This window comes from Sphaeramia orbicularis, chromosome 1 (genome assembly GCF_902148855.1).
Source record: "Sphaeramia orbicularis chromosome 1, fSphaOr1.1, whole genome shotgun sequence".
Taxonomy (NCBI): Eukaryota; Metazoa; Chordata; class Actinopteri; order Kurtiformes; family Apogonidae; genus Sphaeramia; species Sphaeramia orbicularis.
Window position 1 is genome coordinate 23,311,506 of NC_043957.1, and position 18,725 is coordinate 23,330,230.

Below are 18,725 nucleotides of genomic sequence, written 5' to 3' on the forward strand. Positions count from 1 at the left end.
TTGCAAAAGACTTAAATGCATTTGAAACATGTAAAGGGAGTGGCACTTTTGGAAGTCATGCATTTGAGTCCAAGTATCAGCTTGTCTGGGCACGTTTGCCATCTATTAATAAGCAACATGTTAGAAATGTTGTGGTTTAGTTTGGGCCTGTCACAGTATATTACATAATCGCCTGATCACAACTATGTGATCGACCCACATTTACTTTGCATAAGTATTACCGTCACATGTTTTGATGCATCTGAATGACAACTGCTGGATGCAACCAACAGATTTCTAATTTCTTTTTTTTCCACCATTGCACTCATGTCTTCTGCATAATTTATGGTAGTTTTATTCTGTCCTATTTAGCTTTTATATATTTTCTTATATCCTTCTATGTTTCTGATGCTACAAACACCCAGACCTGGGTAACTATAGTTCATTCTATCATCTACTATTGATTGAATGACAATAAAGCTGAGTCAGAGTCTGACATTCAACATCAGCTGTTTTAATGGGGCTCACAGCGTACTGGCCAAGATAGACAGCAGCACTGATAACAAGGATTTACACAAGGTTGCAGCAAACAAAACCCTCCCAAAAAAATACATTACAGAATTATACAACTTCAAGTGCAATCAACAACTATTCATCAGAATCAGCAAAGTTACTATATAAAGTTATGGTGAATGAGACCAGCTCCTTAAAAGGGTCATATTTTCCTAAACCCACTTTTATTAGTCTTTGGTACATTTATTTGTGTACTTGGACCCAAATAGTTCAAAAAGGTTGAATGTGAACCCTCCATGTGCTGCACAGCTATCTTTATATTCATTCCAGCAAAAATCGAGTGGATTTCTATAACCCGTTTTAATTCCCTCTTAATTTGTTATGTTTTATAACTAGCTACGTCTTGAGATTTGCACGTATAAGATCAAGACTTGTGTTTGTGTTGTTGTGCCGCAAACCATGACGTTTCTCACGAGACACGACGTCTTGGACCACTAAGACAAGATCTAGGCTCCAGGGACGGCACTGGGAAGTTGCAAGTGGCATATTTGGCCCTAGAGGCACTAGCGGGTAGATGGAGGGCTTCCATTCAACCCATAACAAGCCATTTAACCATCACAATTACTCTGAAACCGTTTAATTAAGATAAAAATGTTGTCAGTTTCAGTTTAATGTGCAACTCATTCCAAGCAGAAAACCGCCTTCTGTGTATCCAAAGATGCTCAACTTCTACTTTTACCAATTTCAGTAATTATTTATTTTATTTGAATAAAACCAAATCTGAATAAGCTCACAATCATGACAGCGGATAATTGTCTGTACTGCAGGAGGCGTGGTAATGGAACTGACCTGGTATGACAGCAGCCCATGGGCCGATGTGTTTATAAATAATGTGTTTTCTACATTGCCCTCCTCAGACGGGAGGAAAATAAGCTTAAAAGATGCCTTCCCTCTGGGGGGGATTACCTAGGACAGAGACAAAGACATAAAATAAAACCAGGCCATCACACAGTGAACTGGATCCAACAATGAAAACGTGCAGGTTAATGTTACTGTGAACATTTTGTATATGAGCATAGACAAATGCAGTACACACTTACTCTTCTGTGAAAGGAAGGTATGTAAAAATGCCTGCTGGATGTAAACATTGACAGCAGTGTCACAGGAACTTCCTGGCTGGGGTTGTGTATATATATGGTTTCAGCTCTTGGCAGCCCCAGCGGCCTGCAAGGACAGAACAGAGCAGGAACATAAATAACAGACTTCTCCATGAGGTGTTTACCCATGAAGCACCTCGGTATGTTGATAGACTGGGGTTACCCTCCTACATTCTACACACTGAGGGCCTTTTATGAGACTTGGTCCTACTACTGATCTGAGTGGTTACATTAAAATACACTTTTCACAACTTTTCTTAGGAACTTGACATGTTTTTGCAATTTATGTGATGTGATGCCTCGGCTTTATGGCAAAAATGTTACTATGATAAAACTTACAGACCATACACATTAAATACTGAATCAATATTTCATTCCAGGGCCTGGCCAAGCAAGTAACGGAGTGAGAAAACACTGTGCAGCAATCCTAATCATTCAATATCTGTTCTTAAAAATTAATTTAGCAGCAACCACAATAGTTCAAATTGTAGGTCTAAGCAAGTACTTTAACATGCCATTAAGGAATAATAACCAAATATTTAATAAAAAAAATATGAATTTATCAGCACTGACAAAGTAACAGAGTGAGGAAAAATATACAGCAGTTATTCAAGGTTTGGAAAAAAAATGCCAAAAAGTACTGTTCCTCCAGGAAAGTACAAATATTTATCATACCACACTTTTCTTAATATATGAGAGTACATTATACCCAAAAATGAAACTGATGTCATTTGTATTTTAGTTTTAAAGACATTAATTCATGGTAACGGAGTGAGAATCCAAAAAAGTAACAGAGTGAGGTGTTTGTTCAGAATGATGCACCAGAATAATAATCAAAGATTTTATTAAGATACTGACAAAATTATCAGTCTTTGGCCATATATGTTTCATTACTATATTTAATACACATCTTTCTGCTGTTTTTTTTTTTTTATAATAAATAACATTAAAAATCACTGTAGTATTTGATTATTATGAAATGTAAGATTAGACACAGGCATATATTTTGAACATATATATTTAAACATTGCTATTTACATTCTGAATTTATGCTGTATACATTCATTTACAACCTTCACTGTTCTTAATTTACACTGTATTACATTTACATAGAATTTGCATTTTTCTTATATATCCAGTTGTAATTCAGGTACAAATTAAATAAACACAGTTTTAGAAACTAGTGATATATGTCTTTCATGTTGAGTAATTAAAATATTGTTTTAGAGAAAAAAGAAATACATCCAGATGTTCACTTTTGCTTGGCCAGGCCCAAGAGTAAAAAAGCTGAGCCTGTTCAAATGTTGCAGAAACCCAGTGGTTATTTGCGTTTTTTTAATCCTCAATTCTTTACTTAGATTTTAGTGAGAACATGACAAACACTTGCCGAACAGTGGGATATTTCATAAATCTAGAGGCAGAACATTAAACATTTTCAACATCAAAATATGCAGGATTATGTAATTATGTGAATAGAATTAAGTAAAACAAGAATGATCAAAATAATCAAACTTAACCACAGAGACAAAAGAATCATGCAACAACGTATAATCCTAAAACCATAAAGTATGAGTTATATAAAACCAACAGCACTGCTGCAAACACAGGAGCTGAACTTGTGTGAATGACTGAAAACTTTGCTTCATTTATATTTAATATGATAAGCAATAACAAAAACTGAGTTTACGCCGGCATTTTACAACTATATTAACATAACCCTCCATGTGTCTGAGTGTACACATAGAAAATTAGCCTTCTAATTCTGTTACTGCAATAAATTAGCAAAGTTACTGACTAACTTGTGTTTTGCATTGTCAGTATGTGGAGGTTGTATCAGGAAAATGAGCTATTTGCCTCTTTGTCAACAGATAAGAATGAGGTGTTCATTTCTGATCTGAAAAAGGCCTGAGAGTCAGAAGCAGAACCATATTTACAAATAAGGATATAAGCGAAGCTATAAAAAGGCAGTGGCTTAATTCAGCACAAAGCCCATCATCACTGGTATAACCTACTGCAGTAATATGTGGCCACTCAACATTTTTTTCTTTGCGAAAGGCTGCGACTGTTATGGACCAGCTCCACTGCCCTGCTCAAGAGCACTTTCATTTAATTAATTAAGAATTCAATATTATTTCTAATTTAATTAAAACACATCTCTCTTTATAACTTACTGTGCATAATACTCATTCTTGTGCTCAGGAAGTATAATGACAAGCCCATTAAAATCCATACCATTACATACACATGGAATTAAATTAACAAAATAAACTAAGCGTGGTTTCTCTTTATGTAGAGCTCCATAAGTGACTGTTCTGTGAAATGGAACATGTGGGTCTTTCTTGTGGGCTAATTTGGACAGCTGAATATTTCTTTTACATAATCTTACTTTACACAGACAGAGGACATGTATCCATGACCTAATGAGATACAGTTTTATTTCTATGGATTCACACTGGGCCTCCTTAACGCAATTTATGTAAATCAGAACAAGTCATTTGTACAACCTGTTTAGTCACTGCGCACTGTGCTGTATTGTTGTTATTGAATTCACACCTTCATGCACACACACTGTTATCTGCACATAACGTTTGAAATACATACTTTTCTTGCCTTGAACACATGACACTAAACTGTAATAAAGTTTAAATACAAGTGGATCCCACAAGAAATATAAACTATAAGAGAATAAATATTGAGTCTAATTTCAGCCTGTTTTTTAATTCCTCTATTCTTGACTGATATTATTAACTCAATATCTTTGGGCTGTGGACCACATAAGACAGTTCAGGACATCATCTTGAGCTTTGATAAACATCCATTATTGCTGTTTTTACTCTAATATGACATTATTTTTTAGATCAAATAACCAATTTATTAATTGACTAAATAATGTGCTAATTAACCGACCATGAAGATAATCATTAGTAAAAGCCCTAATGGAAACCATAAAATGAGAACCATTAAAGAACTGTCCAAAAGGATGTTATATTTACTTGTTTTTGCACAAAACCTAAACGCAAGCAATAGTTCCCAGTGCAGTGCTGCAGTGGGAACTATTGCTGGAATGCAAAAACAAACTACCAGAAGTACTGCTGGGAGAACTGGGTTATTACAATCTGCACCTTTAGTTTATTGGTTTTAAAAGTGCACTGAGTTCTGCAATGAATGTTTTAACAAGTGGAATATCTGAACACAATCTTCTTTAGGCTGATATTTGATTTTTTTGTGTTGTTACTGTGATCAATTCAGACCCAGATTCTCTGTAACAGGTATTAAGCTACATCTACACAGTATTTGCATGTTTATTTATTTTAACACAGAAGTTATTACCTGCTAAATCAGGTCAACAGCTGGCTTGTTGTGTTAAAGAGCACTGGGTTTACAGTGGAAAGCAAGCAGAACATGGAATTTAGTTAAGGGGAAACCCTGATGTAATGAGTGTGCGCTCAATGGTTTTCTGTATGTAACCAGTACTTCTCTCTGCACCCACAGCTCATGATACAATGGTAGTATTTTGACAGCCTTGGAGCTGTTTGAAAACCAGGAAGTTACAGATGACTGAAGCTTGTTTAACACTGAGGAAATCTACTTTATGACATGAAGTTAAAAACTCTTGTACTTTTGATTTTCCTTTTGGAAATATTTTGCTTAAATACATTCTCACCCTATGTAGTATACCATTTAGAGCAGCAGTTCTCAACTGGTCTGTCTTAAGGACCCACCATCAACCTTCAATGAAAAGCTGCGACCCAAATTAATAAGTTAAACTTCCTAAATGTATTTAATGAACCTGAGATAATGCATAATATCACAGTATGCCAACAACCCTAACCCTATGACCAGCTGGTGGTGATGCTAAAGAGGGAAATATTCCCTTTAATACAACAATAAGTATATTTGAACCAAAACTAAGGCCTAAACTAAAATGTGCACTCAGTTAAAAATTAAAAGTGCATTCAATCACTCATTCAAGAATTAAACAAACTGAGGTTTTTGTCCTCAATATCGGTAAAACCATATCTGATGTAGCTGTTGTTATACCCAAGTTTCGTCCAAATACGAAAAGAAGGTTCTGTGTCTTCTTTTATGCTGTGAAATGTCTAGTGTTAATTAGCATTACAGCACATTACCACCACCTACAGTTGGGGAGTGTGAATGGGCAGCACTAAGCTCCATAAAAAAATAAAGGTACAGGATTTGTTTCTTAAAATTATTTTTTGCCCAAAGGCCCATGACCCACTGAAAACAGGTTTGTGACCCACTTCTGGGTCGCGACCCACCAGTTGAGAATCACAGATTTAAAGCTCTGTAAATGACTTATGGCTGTTTCTCATGCACTTCAACCTTCATTTTAATAAATACATTTCTAATATCTGGAGCTTTGTCTCAGTATTTACAGGTTGTGCATGAGTTCCACCAGGAGAGCTACAATAAGATAATATGTACACAGTACCATGTGATTAATTGACCTACAGGGGCCATAAGGTGGGAAAAAGAACACATTACTTAACTCGACCTGTTCATTTCAGATGTTCCTTTACGCTTTAACTTCCTGTTTTTTTTTGTACTGAACTTTCATTTTTAGTCACTAAAATACATGCTCAACAAAATTTTACTGTTGTTTAATTAAAGAGTTTCCACTTTTGTTCAGACTGTCAACTAGGCTGACAAAAGTATGCCATGCTGTGGATTACTAGGGCACTGTATTGACAAATTCTGCCTGTTTTACGGAAACGCATTATTTAAACACTGAGGGAAGATCATTCTGTAGTCTACAGTAGGCGGTCTGAAAAACCAGCCGCTCATGAGAAGAATGCAGTTAAAGTGGTATCTGTGGTCAAGTGCAGTTCCTCTGCTCAGTTTAGCATTTAGACAGGTTTATTTTCATCCTATGGACTTCAATACATTAGTTCTACTATTGCGTTTTAAATTAAATCTAATTTTTATTATGTCGTTTTACTGTTAATGCTGTTGCTTTAGTGTTGGTGCTAATTTTCCACTTCACAATTACGTTCTATTGAATATGGCTTGTGCAACTTAATTTAATTTGGATTTCTTTTACATTGTGACAAAGAAAGAAATCAAAAGCTAAAATATGAGTTCGAAGAAATTTGGAGCAGAAATTAAAATATGGACAAAAGCAATTAACCCCATACTGTAAGCTGTTTCAGGAATTTTGCCTTTGCTTTATATACCTTCTGCATTCCAAATGTAAGATATAAAATACACACTGTCTGTGATTGTTTGCTTTGAACAGAACCAATCATGGATGCTGTCCAATCACAGAAATATGAGACTGGAATTGACCTGCACCAGTACGAGTATGGATGCTGGGAAAGTGAGTTCACTATCATACTGGGATACCCCGTCTTATATACTGTTGAATGTGAGTCAGTCAAGTTTTTGAAATCACCCAAGACGGTGGTGTTGACATAAGAGAGATTTCATCCTTGTGTTATTGGGTGTGTAATAAAGGGTTTCATCACCTCCACTGGAGGATAAATACACCTCATGCTTATTAAGACCAGTCACATGTAACTAAAGAAGGAAGAACAGCACTTACTGAGTCCCAAACTCCAACGCTGGGGGCTGGAAATGCAAGGGCCTCCCATTCTCCCGTGTAAATGGAGAGGAGCTACAAGAGAAAATAAAAAGACACAAACATTAGACGAATGCCAAGGCAATATAGTTATAAATAATCAGTTCCACTGCACTAACACATGACATGAAATCCATGTATCTGTACAAATTTCATTTACACCTAAGGACAAGAACACTGTGTCTGCTTTCTAGCAGAGCATGTGACAGTCCACGGTGAAACATTAGCAGCCAAAACCGTTACTGTCCTAGGACACATTGTAAACTACTGACAATTTAATCATCACAACAGAAATTCGATAACTAGCACTAAAAGAAGAGGCACATTTTGGAGGTAATGGATAGTAAATTAAATAATAAATACATCATATTAAAAGGTTCCAACGAAACAAAACACATGGCTTGATGGTGTTACAATGTCCAACTACACATCACAATAAAAGCTACTGGCCAATAAAAATATGATTTTCAGGATCCACCAGTAATAATATCATCATTCTACGTAAACCAGAGGTCTCAAGCATGTGGCCTGGGGGCCAAATCAGGCTGCCAAAGGGTTCAGTCTGGCCCCTGGGATGAATTTATGAAATGCAAAAATTACACTGAAGATATAAATCATTTTATTTCAGGTTCTACACATAGACCAATTTAATCTCCAGTGTGTCAGATCAATAAAATACCATCATAAAAACCTATAAATACTCACAATTGCAAAATTATTCTCTTTGTAAATGTAAACATTTTTATGTCTTTTTACTGTATTTACACTAAAACAAACTATCATATCACAAAAAACATGAATAACCTGAACAATTATGAACATTTTGAAATGTCTGAAGGGCAAGTTTACCAATATTCTGCCTCTTATTAAATTTTTGTGTATTTGTAGATCCACTGTGATCTGTAAGTTGAAATGTACATGTGTAAATGATAAACTGAGACATAATATTGTTAAAATTGCACTTAATTTTCTTAAGAAATTTCAGTTCGTTCATATTATTCACTCTGTTTTAAAGGATTGTTGGTAGATGTAAACTTTTTCATTGAATAATTTTACTTTTTTTCACTCTAAAACAAAGAAGAAAGTTTGGAGTTGACATTACTTAATATATTATGTTATTATTTCACTGGTCCGGCCCACTTCAGATGTAAACTATAACAGAGCCATGTTAGTTAAAAAAGAAAACTTGCAGCAGATTTATGATTTCAATTAATTTTCTCCAAAATTAAAGGTTTTGTAGACATCTACTTTTAACAATAACTTACATCACACACACAGAAACACCAATGTCAACATGAACTTCTGTTAAAGTTTGTGTGTTCAGCAGGTGGATATGTGTAGACTGATGCTATCTGTATGCACAAATCACTTACTATACTTTCAGATTAAGATAGAGTACACACTACACGTAGGACTGGATGGAGAAAAAAACAGCTGGTAAGAATTTCTACTAGACACCAACAGGCACTTGATGGTGCATTGAGGTGCACCTTAAACTCTACATCTATATCTCTTTGGACAGCAAAATGCAAGTACAGATCATAAATTTAGACATGATTACTGAAACAACCATGCATTTTGTTAAAAAGATTATATCATTTCAGATTCTTCTGTCATGACTCTGTTAATATTTGAAGTTTAAAAAAGATGGTTAGAGGGTGTTAGATTTAAAAGTATATGCAAAAAAAGCACAAAGACCACTGAAAGGTCACAGTGTAAATTACAGTTTAATACAAATTAAGTTATATGTTTGTTTGAATGGATCCATCAATATGCACTACGCCAATATGAATGTAACAAAGATTTTCCAATGCAGTCAAAAAAATAAAGGGCACAGAAAATCTGTGGTATTTCTGCCAAAAAGAACGTACTAGCAAACCAACAGTAGTTACAAGAGGAAGTTAGTTTCACCAATCACTTCTCAAAAACATACAAAACATTTTCAAAGTCATAGTAAAAGGGAAAAAACAGTCATGTGACAATGTAAATGTTGTATGATGTCAGGGCCGCGCCACTGTGTTTATATGAGCTCTGGGAGTGAGTATGCTGAGGCAGGAAAGCAGCAGCTAATTGTGTGTGTGTGTGTGTGTGTGTGTGTTTGTGTGTGAAAACAAGACTAAACCCTGTTGACAGACAATCGACACAACTGTTGACCTACAGAAGCAAATGAAGGGGCCAATGCCGGATTTACTTACAGGCGCCCTTGGTGGTGGTGGGGGGCGCTCCTTTAGCGCTTGCCGGGATGCCAGGTACTGATATCAACTGAGCTATGTAATCACTTGGCCTGCCTTGCCGCTTTTATATGTATGTAAAATTTATATATCACTCAATTTATAAATGAATTATACACATACTAGAAAAGCACTCTGAGAGCACAGACCTCTGCCAAGGCAGATCAGTCGCTCCCCCTCAATCACCAAAATTTAATCATTTGTTCCTTGTGCCAGTATCAACATTTCCTGAAATTTTCATCCAAACCTGTCCATAACTTTTTGAGTTATCTTGCACACGGATGGACAGACAGACAGACAAACAAACCAACGCCGGCAAAAACATAACCTCCTTGGCGGAGGTAATAATATAGTTTCTATAAAACTGATGGCATTTTTGTTTTAATTAAAGTAATGTTTACTATGAGTGTGTTATTACATATTTTGAATGATAAATCCATATTATAATAACTGTAGTTACTATACATGGTAATGCAATGCCTGTACTGTACCCTATTATTTCTCATTTTAAATTATTTGGAATTCAATGTCATAACTGAGTCCAGCCTTATTAAACTAAACTCTTTGCTTTGGTTCCAAAAGTGGCCACAATAGTGAGGTTCAACTGTATCCGTTTTGTTAGTGTATGATAATAAAAAATTACAGTTTTAAGTGATTTGAAGCATTTATAATGTGAATGGTGGGGTCTAGGGATGGAGAACTAGACCCCACCATTCTCCTGCAACCCCCCCCACCCCAACCCGCAGTGCAGAGCAATGCAGTACAGTGCTACAGCATTAAAAAAGATGTCAGCGAGAGAACAGAAGAGGAAGTGACAGTGGAACAGTTGATGCTGTTGCCACAGTATGAGTTTAGAGAGAAGGCTCAGGGTGGCAGACAGTGTATTTAAGGGTGACACTTCCTGATCTACAATGATCTGAAACACTGTTCAGAAAGTACATGCAACATCCAGCTGACTGTAACCCCAGCCAAGATACTGTTAAACTATAAAACACTGCATCTTCTATCTGCACTGAATTTGGTGCAGGTCATCATGCTGTAATCATCAACCTTGCACACTTAAACTGCCTTGAAAATGTCTATCGAGTTGGGTATAAAAGCTGTGTGTACATCAAATGGCAAAACATTTTTCAATACTTCATAGTATCAAAGCAAAAAAGCTTCCATTTTCAAAGGACGTCAATGTCTTGTATCTTCTGCTTTTGAATAAAACATTTATTTTATGTAGAACAGCAACATAAAAAAACAATACATTTCAATTTGATGAAGTATAATCTGGTTATTTTAATATTGTTCTTGGATGAATTTACAGAGCAAATACTGTGCTATGATATAAAATTACTGATACAGAAACAGAGGATGCTGGCCTCCTCACACATTTGGTATAAACTAATTATGTGTATAAATTATGCTTTAAAACATCCCAAGGATCTTTGCCGTTTATGTGTTTCATGTGTTGATCAACTACAACACACACAGTGACATATGTCAGCAACAACCACTTAAGTGAACAATTCCGCAGAGGTACACTCAAACTGGAGAGTTGAAGCCAATTCCTAAGTCAAGTTCTGAACCACTGTGCATGGACTAAACCCTCAATGGAAAAGGGAGCAAAACAGAAAACCGGTCAATGCTGAGACATCAGAAATGAAAAGAGAATAAGGATAACCCCCCCCCCAGCAACAATTTATCTTCCTTCAGCTCTGATCAATCAATATGGGCTTTTTTTGTGTCAACTACTTCCTATGGAAATAGGTGTGTAAATACAATTATTAATCACTATCATCAGTAGTTAGACTTAATATGTGGAAAAATTCTTAAAAAAATAAAATAAAATAAAAAAATCCCATTATAATCAGTTGTAACTCAAGTGCTGAAAGCCTATGGCACTTTCACACCTAAATGTCTCTACACACCAGGTGTATGTGCGATTAGTTTGTACATAAAAATATTTTTTCCAGCCACAGAACGACACAGAAATAAGCAGTGATTTATTTTTCCCTCAGCAAGGTTGATCTTTGTGTCCTTTAACCCTGCAAATAAAGGCATCAACTAATTATCAGGTGTGAAATGGATGTCATGACAACAACCACCACTACGGACGATAATAAAAATGTACAGTTTTAAGTGATTTGAGGCATTTATAATGTTCATTTGGCTATGGCTTCAAGGGGATGATGCGACCCTGAGTGTTTTGTATGAAACATAAGATAATGAAGAGAAAGGCGATGTATGGTGTTGACAAGCAACTAGACTATGAGGACAGTGAGGAGGAGTTTCACATGAAATACAGTTTGCATGGTGTCTTAAGGGTTAAATGTTGGATCAGACACACAGGTTGCAGATGAAGCTCCAGGTGTTGCCAATTTATTTCAATTCCTGTCAAACAGCCTGACATGAATATATTTGAATGTTATTCTCAACAAGTGTTGAAACTGTCCCAACTTGCATTCCCACCAGTGTGAAGTCTGTATGTGAACTGTTCATGGTTTAATATTTTACATTTTCAGGTCATTTGTCATGTCCCCCCCAGTGTATAAAGGCCTTTACCTTTCGGGGTCTGAGCCTTTTTTGACTGTTTTTGAGTACTTTTGATTTTGCCTTTATATACTATATAAAGAAATGTTTATCATACCCATGTTTGGTATCTTTTTTTCAGCACAACTTCATCTATCTCATCTGCCAATTATTTTTTCATTTTAACCTACTATATCAACACAAAAGGACAAAAAAAAGTCACAAAAAATGTAAAATCTGATTTAAAAAATTTCTATAATTTATTGCATAAATAACACAAAGATGATTCATGAACCTTTTCAAAGACTTTAAAAGTGAATATTGATTCCAAATATTAGGTATATAAAATGAAAATTGTACTAAATTAAAACTATACTCAAATATTTGACATAAAAGCATATCTTTACATAGGCCTTTTCTATGCGCGCCCCCTGTCTAGTTAACTTTGTCTGTCTGGTTTCAGCCAATTCCAAGAGCTTACAATGGGATGGTGCTTGACATTGTAAAAAAGAAGAAAAAATACAAATAAAAGATTGGAAAATATGTCATGTGAACATACGAAGGAGGTCAAGCTTTCAGTAGGAATACGCTTTGACAAAGTAATGAAAAATGATCGTAACCTATTGACAAGGTCGTTCAGTCAGTGAATAGAAACTGATCAATAATTATTTTTTCTCTAGTCAAACTGAAAATCCAATGAATTGACGATACACTGATGACAACAATAGATTTAGTATCACATAAGTGGGCCACAAAGGAGATGACAACATGATGTAGATACGAGAAAGAGTCCAAAAGTTCTCAGACAAATGTCAAAGTCAGACAGCCCCAGCAATTCTACAAAGAAGTGATCTACTGATGGAAACAGAGACTGTAAAAGTGTTTAGTCTCTAATGGAGGTCATGTAGAAGAATTATTTTGTTGTTTTGATAAGTAAACTTTTTATTACATTTGTCTGAGAACTTTTTGACCCGTATGTCATGTGAGGTTCTTCAGTGTGCTTGTAAAACTGCGGCATGAATCCAAAAACAAGTAGATCAACTGTATTACATGTAGCCAAAACTTTAACGTTGGTGTGAAAAGGTTCTAAATTTGACCCTTCAAACAGTTCATTCACCCAGTCTGCTGGACTGAACTGTCATGATGTGCCGTGGTATATTGTCTGTTCAATGACAGCAATTAACATTTCACTGTCTGTTCTGAAGAGGAGCAGTTCTTTCTGTCAAGCTGTGAAAGTTTAAATCGTTAATTCATAACACATCAAAGTCTATAACTTCAAAGAGAGTTAGTTGGAGCGGAAAAGCTGCGTGTTAGAGAACATGTGGGGTCTAATGTGGAGGGGAAACGAGGTCGGCTCAGTTCTGTGGATGAAACGCATTATGTATTGCTCTTTGACATCTACGGTCAGCAGTTTCAATATCACACAGACAGACGCTGAATTAAATACACATTATTTTCCAGTAGTTGTAAAAAAAAAAACAAAAAAACAACTATTTTGCATTTATAAGATGACTGAATGTTTAAGTCTAAAGAGAAGAACAAACTATAAACTTAAATGTACAGTTGTAGGTAACCCCACTAGATACGCAAGTGTGTTCTCATGTTCTTCAGACTTGGGGGGGGGGGGGGGGGGGGGGTGTTTACGTCATAACACACATTTGTGAGTCCGTTTTTTTTTTCCCCCCACAATTCGACAGCAGCTGCTCATGAAGAAAAAACTAAGCCTCTGTACAAGTGTACCGCTGAGTTATAGTCCACGGGTTCTGTCCACTGCCACAGTACAAAAATAACAAGTTATGTTTGGTGCTATTTGATCCCCTGGATCTAACTCAAATAAAGTCAATGTTAGCAGTGACCTCAGCCATGCTCCAGGAGAGAGGTTAGGACGAGAGCACAGTTTAGGTCAAACCATGATCGCTTGTGCTTGGAAGAGCAAGAGCGATGAAAACCGCCCAAAAAGCCATCTGGTAGAGTAACAGAACACATGCACCACAGTTTTAACACTAAACTGCAGAGTAAAGTAAGTTTTATTAAAAAAAAACCCAAAACAAAACAAGACAAACTTGAGACTCAAAAAGGAACCAGATAAAACTACAGAAAAAAATATTACAGTGAATAGAACTGAATCAATAAAGATTTTTAAGTAAAATACTCCAAAGAACACTAGAAAAGTGAGTAAAGTCAGAGCGATAATGATGAACCTCTGTATCAGCAGCTGGTTTTCCTCTTAGGCAGGTGAAAGAGTGATGGCAGCCTCTCAAAGTGGCCGATAACTCAGGCACGAGAGGCCTCTGAGCCCTGAGCTCTGCAGGTCCTGAGGTCAACCAGCTCTATTAAGCCTCCTCACCTCCCTGGATTTAAAAATAGACACTGTCCGCTTCATCCACACTAAAGCAACTTTAACAAATGAAAGCTCCTCAGTGACAGTCTCACTGCCAGTATGATTAAACCACAGTCACATTATATGTATGTATGGTGACATTCATATTTACTACATGACTGGTTTCATACTAACATTAACCTGCCAGTGTAGCCGTCTAACAGAGGTCTGTGGGTGTTGCATTTATTTCTTCTGTATAATCGGCTGTTCCATCTGTCCATACCAAGTAAAAATGTCCAATGCTTATTAGTATCAACATAAATTATCACAATCATGTTTTGAGATGGAAATGACTGTCCAACCCTACTGTCAGTACAAAAAAGGCTTAGTTAATGTACTTCAACTTGCAGGAGTTTGTGTGACATGCATTCCTTAGGTGAGTATCTGCTGTAAAAACAGATACAGCGGAGCCTCACAGTACGAGTTTAATTCATTCCATGACCGAGTTTGTTTTGCAATTTACTCGTTTTACAAATCTACTTTCCCTATGGAAATTAACCTAAATGTAATTATTTCGTTCCAGCCCCCCAAAAATCCTTTTTCAACGGTTTCTACAAACAGAAAAAGTGCAGTTAGAAAAAAAATAACAATTATAAATACACAACAGAAGAGAATGTAAAAGAAATAAACAAGTTTTATTAACTTATTGAGCTTAAAGACGAGATGATCTGTGAACAAGAACGATGGTGGAGTGGGGAGGATGAGTATTATTTGGAAGGAGAATCGCAATCACATTTTCTTCTTGTAACCGCAATGTAAACTAAACTGAGTATGTGGAGGCTGTTCTTGTTGGGGTAGCATGTGCGAGCTCAGTGCTGACTAGCGGCGGCTGGTATGAAGGTTGCTCATACTGCAGATTTCCACTCATATTTCAAGACAAAAACACTCATGACCCGCAGCTCATAAAGCACATTACTTGTACAACGGTGCCCTCACACTGCGATGTTCGACTGTACTCGCCAAAGGTATCAAGCTTTGGTGTCATCTTTGAGTAGTATAAATATTTTTGCTAAACCCACTATTAATAGTCTTTGGTTCATTTATTTGTGTATTTAGACCCTAATAGTTCATACAGTTTGAATTTGAACCCTCCAGGTGCTGCAAAGCTATTTTTGTATTCATTCCAGCAAAACTTGAGTGGATTTCTACAACCTGTTTCAATTCCTTCTTAGTTACGTTTTATAACTAGTTACATCACAACATTTGAATATATTAGGCCAAGACTTCTGATGAGCATTTCTCTGAGTACGACATAATTGTTTGGCAGCAGCAGTGGTTGTAGTCCATACTGAAAATATGTCCAAACTTCAAGCTGATTCCCTAAAATGTTCAGTTATTGGTTATATTAACGAACACAAGTGGCTGAACGGGACAGAGAAGCACAGTCAACAACCTGGAGGGGATGGGGTCATTTACATTTAAAGGGCCAGCGCTCAAAACCACCTTTCTGGTATCATTACTCAGAAATAGGGTTGAAGATGGACCTGTGGAGTTGAATTAATGACGAATTCAGACCCAAGCATAGCGTTTACAGTTTATGAAGATCACAGGGAAATGTTTTAAAAAACATAATTCCATTTAAAAAAGTAAAATATCACTCCTTTAAAGTATCCAACCCCTATAACTATTCTTTCATATTGTTATAAGGCTGTAATACCATCTACCAAACTGTAATGGTATGTGTAAATCATCTGCAATGAAAATGAAAACAACAGCTTTACACAAGGAACAGGAGCTCTGAAATGTAGTCTTGCTTCAGAGAGAAAAATGTTCATGTTAAATTTTTTTAACCCTTTAGATAAACTAATGTACATCGTGTGATAATCATCAATTTCTATACCACAGTATGAATCAAACCAGTATAAACCAGAAGTCTATATTTTTATTTTTGTATATGCAATTGTATTACTTTTCAGTATTTTAGTAATAAGGGAGGTTGTTCTTAGAATAAAAACATTATCAAAAGAAATACAGTCTGCTGTACAAAACTATGGCTGAGGGTAATGTACTTCATCAGTTAAGGTATACGATAGCCTTAATGCTTTATGCCAATGACATTTCTTAAACAGAAAGACCAGAAGGGAGAGTAACAAGCAAGAATTAACTTTCCAATTCTGAGAACATTTTTTCACTCACCAGCCTTTTGTTACTAAAGAACACAACAACTTCTTCAATAACTGCTGAAAACATTGATTTTCAAAACAATTTTTCTGTAGGAACAAAAACAGCTGGGAAAGACAGACCTCCCCTCTTTTTTCTTTCAAGGAGTTTCTAAAATTAGTCAGGAATTTGGTTCTGTGCCTCTCTAATGCACGCCCCCAAAACACTCTGTCACACACGCCCCCCTCGCTCACTAATATAAACAACATAGTCTGCATACAGGGGAAGACTTTTAAAAGCCTTTTTAGACTGTCCAGTCCTGCTCGCCTCAAACCACACTGTATCATTTGTCTGTGTGAACACAAAAACATGTTAGCCCACCATTACAGCGCACAGACTGTTTAATACTGTAAATAAAATCCACAGGTCACCAGAGCAGAGATTTGTAGTTTCTTGAACATATACTGTATATTAAACTGAGTTTTTTCACAGACTAACGGTACTGTGACACACTATTTCTTGTTCCTTAGGGATACAGAAGTAAACTTGTCCATAATCCAACCCTAAGCCACAGTCCGGCTTTAACTGTGTTTTATGGTATAATTGTAGTCTATATAAAACAAGAGAAAACACTTCAGTATGATGCAATTTTTATGTTGGTTTGGGATTTGTTAGTAATAGTGTGGCTTAGTGGAAAGTCTGTCTTTTCCCAAGTGCCACTCATGAGGCGGTAGAAAGCTCCAGCAACTTAATGCAACTGTTAGTACACTTTTATAGCTTTTGTATGATGTAAATGGATGATAGTGTAAATGGCTCCTTTCCATCTGAAGGGATATTCACTGTCAATATGGCATGTACTCAACCAAAGGAGTTACCTTTCTTCCAATGGAAGGCCGTCTTTTCTTCTATCCTTCTCCACCTGAAAGAAGGAAAAACATACACACTTTATATTACACATGACACAATGCTGAGTAGTAGTAACTTAAAAGTAGCCCTTATCTCTTTATTTTTGATCATGTATGAAATCCCATTAAAATAATTTAATTCAGGCCTATTTCAGACTACACAGCATTTTCTTCTCCAGCAACTGAAAATAAATAAATAATAATAAATAAGTAAAAATAACAATATAAAAATAACAATATAAATAAAGTTTAAAATGGACCGCCAAAGGCTTTAAAACAACAATGAACAACAGTAACATTACTGTACAATGGTGGTTTAAATGATGCTTGTATGCCTTTCCAGTTTTACTGCCCATGAAAAGTTGTCAAAACATGAGTGGTTACCACACACATATTCCATTTTTAACAGTGGAACCATAATCTGTTACATTTCAAAGGTAACGTTCACAACACTCCTCCTAACTGTCACAGATGGAAACATACAGAAATTCCCATTTTGTGGCCGATTTTCTGAATACTGAGCTTGTGGTATATGCAGATGTTTAATCTAACTGTACTTATTTATTCATATTAAAATCAAATGTGGGTGTTAATATCTGGGAGGTGGGATAAGGGACACCTGGTTGCCCTATGCACACGGCAACCTAGAAAGACATCAGGATGCGTCTAATCATACTGCTATGCCAAAGTGCCTTCTGGCTACTATGATCACTTTCAAAGGGAATGCTGATTTGCATGCTGCTGACATACAGCCAACTGCTCTGATGTGTTTCACTGCGCATTTGTATTTTAAATGTCTTTCTTTTTTTTTTTTGCATGGAAGATTAAACAGGATTTTGCAGTAAATAAATCAGGAAATTCTTGAACAAAACTGGAGTAGCCTTGGGAAACTAAAACTGGCATTACATATTTTCCACCCCGACTCCAAATTAGACAGCAGGCAGCGATTTCTGCCAGAGCTGGCAGGGTATGCTGTTTTCTCAGAATAAAACAATGAACATCCAACATGGTCTCACAATGTGCATGAAGAGTTGCTGAACCACGGTAAACCTGTAAAATACTAACAAATGTAACTTAAAAGAACATTTACATTCACAGTACTACTATTTTTAGTTCCTGTTTATCCTGTAGTGACATTCACCAGTGGTGATGGAAAATGTAATTGATCAGCCCCAAATATAAACCAGGGCCAAGTTCCACTGATTTTTAATCATTTACCTCACAGCATAATAATGTTTCCTGCAGGCAACCAGACAGTGATTAGCAAATCATATGAACTTATTTTAGTCAAATAGAGCTTTCCTTATCCATGTGTTAGTCACTGTTACATAACCAGATCACAGC

General features: G+C 36.1%; 1 protein-coding gene and 1 long non-coding RNA gene across 4 annotated transcripts in view; one reads left to right on the plus strand and one right to left on the minus strand.

Annotated features, from left to right (window-relative positions):
- The window catches only part of tmem131l (transmembrane 131 like), a 46,989-nt gene that overhangs the window by 24,224 nt on the left and 4,040 nt on the right, over positions 1 to 18,725 (minus strand). For all 3 annotated transcript variants that reach the window (XM_030129807.1, XM_030129740.1, XM_030129669.1), the window contains exons 3-6: positions 17,352 to 17,395; positions 7,213 to 7,284; positions 1,593 to 1,716; positions 1,342 to 1,458 (exon numbers count right to left, since the gene is read on the minus strand). In XM_030129807.1, coding sequence (XP_029985667.1) covers positions 1,342 to 1,458; positions 1,593 to 1,716; positions 7,213 to 7,284; positions 17,352 to 17,395 — 357 coding nt within the window. The remainder of the gene's footprint in view (positions 1 to 1,341; positions 1,459 to 1,592; positions 1,717 to 7,212; positions 7,285 to 17,351; positions 17,396 to 18,725) is intronic.
- Positions 935 to 18,581, plus strand: LOC115417312 (uncharacterized). Its single transcript, XR_003935115.1, has 3 exons — positions 935 to 1,145; positions 14,530 to 14,531; positions 18,569 to 18,581. It is a non-coding gene; the product is annotated as an uncharacterized LOC115417312 (long non-coding RNA).